Raw genomic sequence first — 3,465 nt, 5'->3', positions numbered from 1 at the left:
TTAGTACAGCAGTAGACAGTAAGACTTAGGTGGGGGACATCAGGGCTATCTGTGGGACCTGTGCATCTCTCATAAATCAAGACACTCCTGTGAAATGTGTGAATGTTGGAAGATGTGTATAATGTCCTCATTAATATATTTTATTAATGAAGATTTTTTTGTGGTTTTAAGAAAACCTGTTCACTCCTATTACTACTATACCATATTTAAAACAAGCAATAGCAGCCATGAGCCTGTTTTAAGCCACAATGTCCTGTTCTGTCAGTGTTCCATTTTGGAGATTTCTCATGACTTTCTATTTCACAGATATCAGAACAAGAAGTGAGGAAAATATTAGTGCTATCTGCCTATGTAAAGAGAGATTGAGAACATAGGAAAAGGAAAGTAAGCAAAATACAGTGAGCAGAGGGATGGTACCGCAGTATAAGAAGCAGATTTTGGGGTGCAGAAGATTAAAACAGATGGGGGTGTTTGGAAAAGCTTACCTGATACCCTTTAAAATAGGAATAGTGTGCTTGTGTTCTGTTTATCGTGGCTGCATTGTCTGAAGTGTAAGGTTCATGAAGGATAGGGAGTCTATCAGAACTATGGTGACCTTCAGTCTGTAAGGTAAAGTGAATATGGAGACTGGCTAGTTATCCCTGAGGCAGTGTGTGATGGCTAAGGGCCTGACAAGGAAAGAGTGGTCTCCTCAGTGGTGGTTAATTAAGGTGTTTTCATGGACCACTGACCCTCTAATTCTGGTATACATTTCACTAATGTTGTGGTTAACAAAGACTGCTATGACCAATTTAATCCTAAAATGGAAGTGTTGGGTTTAATAATGATTTTGAGGAGTAAAGGGTGGCTTTGGCAAGGTATCAGAGGTATTATTTTGAGGGTAACCCCATATACGCTACCTTGTTATACTTTCTCTCCTCATTTCCCCTTACTCGTCCTGCTAACAAATGGGAGACAGAACAGAAAGAGAAATCAGCAAAGCAGCAGTAAAAACTCATTGTGCACTCATCTGATCCCAACTAAAGTCTGATTGATTGCTCTTGAATACTAAATTTTTAACCTAATCTTTCTTTAGTACACTGCTGAAGAATGGTACAGAAACAGAAAAGGTGAATATATTGTAAATTCTCAATGTTTTACAAGTGGTGGTGATTTTTATTAACATTATCAGGCACATTGATTCCAGAGAGAACAGTGATTTCAAATTTGATGTCTTTTCTCAAGGGAGAATACATTCAGTTTAGTTCAGCTAATCTCTCCTCATAGCTGAGCTCCTCCATTCCTTTTCATGGAATTTGGATGGTTAGCAATTGACCTTGCTTGTCTTTTTGCAACTGAGAAAACATGTATGTAAATTATAATCATGAGGCTACCTGGAATAAAGAAAGCCAGCATTGACGTGATTATACTCCATTGTTTGTTAAAAACAAGAGAACATGTATCACAGCAATCTACAAGAGGCTCATTTTCTTGTAAACCTTCCATGTGAGCATTGGAAAATACAAGGCTAAATGAATACACGCCTGGAACGGTCCAGCTAATCAGTAACAAGACTTCAACTACCGATGTTGTTATTTTCCTATAATAATGAAGAGGTTGACATATTGCGAAATGACGATCAACAGAAATGAAGAAGAGATGGAATATGGAAGATGTACACAATGTCATGTCAATACAACTGTGTAGTTTGCAAAATAGTGCTCCAAAATACCAGCATGACGTTAATGATCTCACTAAGCTGTACGGCATTACCACTAGTCCAAGAAGGAAGTCCGCAGTGGCCAAGGATAATATAAGGAAATTGGTTGGAGTGTGAAGTTGTTTGAAGTGAGCAACTGAAATAATCACTAAAAGATTCCCCACCACTGTGAGGGCTACCGCTCCAAACATGAAAATATTCATTGCAAGGTCAATAGGACGAGATCTGCTAGATATGGCACAGGAGATATTTAGCACCTCAAAACATATATTTGTATTTTGCTTGGGCTGGAGATCATACATATTATGATTCATAGTGTCTGGATTAAATCATCCTAAAAAATAAAAAAAGTTTTTTTTTCTTAAAATTAAACTACTGCCTCCCATTACAAATATATGCCATAAAATGTAATTATTAGTAGATTTGGAAGGTAACTCTTAGTCCTCTTGCAAAGGCCTATACATACCTGTTGCATATTTCAGTAAAGTCCAACTAATGCAGCTTCCTGTAAAGGGATGCACTGCTCTTGAGTTTGGAGCATAGTTGGCATTTTCATAAAGGTCCTGGCTGCTGCACTACAATTAGATAAATGGGTTGTAATTATCAACATTGTCACTGATCATCTAATGGTCTGTAGCTTGTTAATCGCACCCCTAGTCCCATTCACTGCTTTCTAAATAGTCAGCACTGCCTATGTTGCTGAAGGGGGGACATAGGAGACACAGATGAAGGAGGATAATTCTCAGTAAAGACAAGTCAAAGTAAAAGAAGTGACTTTATGAGGTTTTTGCATCACATTGAGTTTGGAACATGCTTCACTTTACAAGAGATTTTAGTTACTTAGTAAGCAGTTACTACTGTGTCACAGTTTCAGTTTATTTCTCAAAGCTGATGATAATATAAAACGGAAAATTTTATGTTTTCTTAATTTATGTTCATCTTTTATACCTTTGATGTGCTTGGGGGATACATTTTATAATTACCAAAGAATTACTGCATATATTGACAGTATTTAAACCTGTATTTTTTAGACTGCATATTCCAGATGTGATCTGACCAATGCTTTGTACAGGGGCAGGATTATGTCTCCATCTCTCCTGTCTATTCCTCTTTTAATACAAGAAAGTACTTTACTAGCTTTAGATATCATAAAGTATTGATTCATATCCAACAATCCTTTAAAGCAGCAAAAATATTCTGTATTTTAAAAGATTGACAGGACTACCACTTGAAAAAACTTAAAATAAACAATGATGAACATTGACAAACAGACATAAAAGTGGAAATCGGGCATGTTTTATAGCATAATTCAAATAATAATTTGGATGTACAAACTTGGATGTATCATTAGCTAGATAATATAAACTCACATTATAAACTGATTAGTGTTGCACAGCATCAACATACACGAGAGGTTACAAACTGAATTAGTTGGTGTTACTGTATATGGTCTATTTTTGTAGTAAAAAACAGTGCACATACTAACATTTATTCCTATACTAATGACATCTGCTTAGCATAGAAGAATAAAAAATAAGACCTCATTGCTCAAGACCCTAAGAAACATAAAATGTAAGTGCCTAAATAAACCAACTTGCAATGATCTAAAAATGATATATGACTGTTTCAAGTGTATTTGGTGAGGAAATCAAACAACAAAGAATAAGGCTCAGTAATCTAAAAAAGCCAATTACAAAACACAAGGTGGATTTTGTTGAATCTTTTTATTCTTTAAGCTGAATGCTTTGACAGTAAATCATTTCCTT

At 35.8% G+C, this 3,465-nt stretch overlaps 1 protein-coding gene across 1 annotated transcript; it reads right to left on the bottom strand.

Annotated features, from left to right (window-relative positions):
- Positions 1–1,260: 1,260 nt before the first annotated feature.
- LOC140329828 (trace amine-associated receptor 4-like) lies at positions 1,261–1,965 on the bottom strand. Its single transcript, XM_072410221.1, has one exon. It carries the CDS (start codon positions 1,900–1,902, stop codon positions 1,261–1,263), a length of 642 nt encoding a protein of 213 aa, XP_072266322.1. The 5' UTR covers positions 1,903–1,965.
- Between the last annotated feature and the right edge of the window lie 1,500 nt (positions 1,966–3,465).

Source organism: Pyxicephalus adspersus, chromosome 4 (assembly GCF_032062135.1).
Source record: "Pyxicephalus adspersus chromosome 4, UCB_Pads_2.0, whole genome shotgun sequence".
NCBI lineage: Eukaryota > Metazoa > Chordata > Amphibia > Anura > Pyxicephalidae > Pyxicephalus > Pyxicephalus adspersus.
This window is presented reverse-complemented; position numbering and strand designations above follow the sequence as displayed.

Bases quoted from the DNA above. Each gene is read 5' to 3' on its own strand.
- LOC140329828 (XM_072410221.1), bottom strand. From the start codon at position 1,902: ATGAATATTTTCATGTTTGGAGCGGTAGCCCTCACAGTGGTGGGGAAT.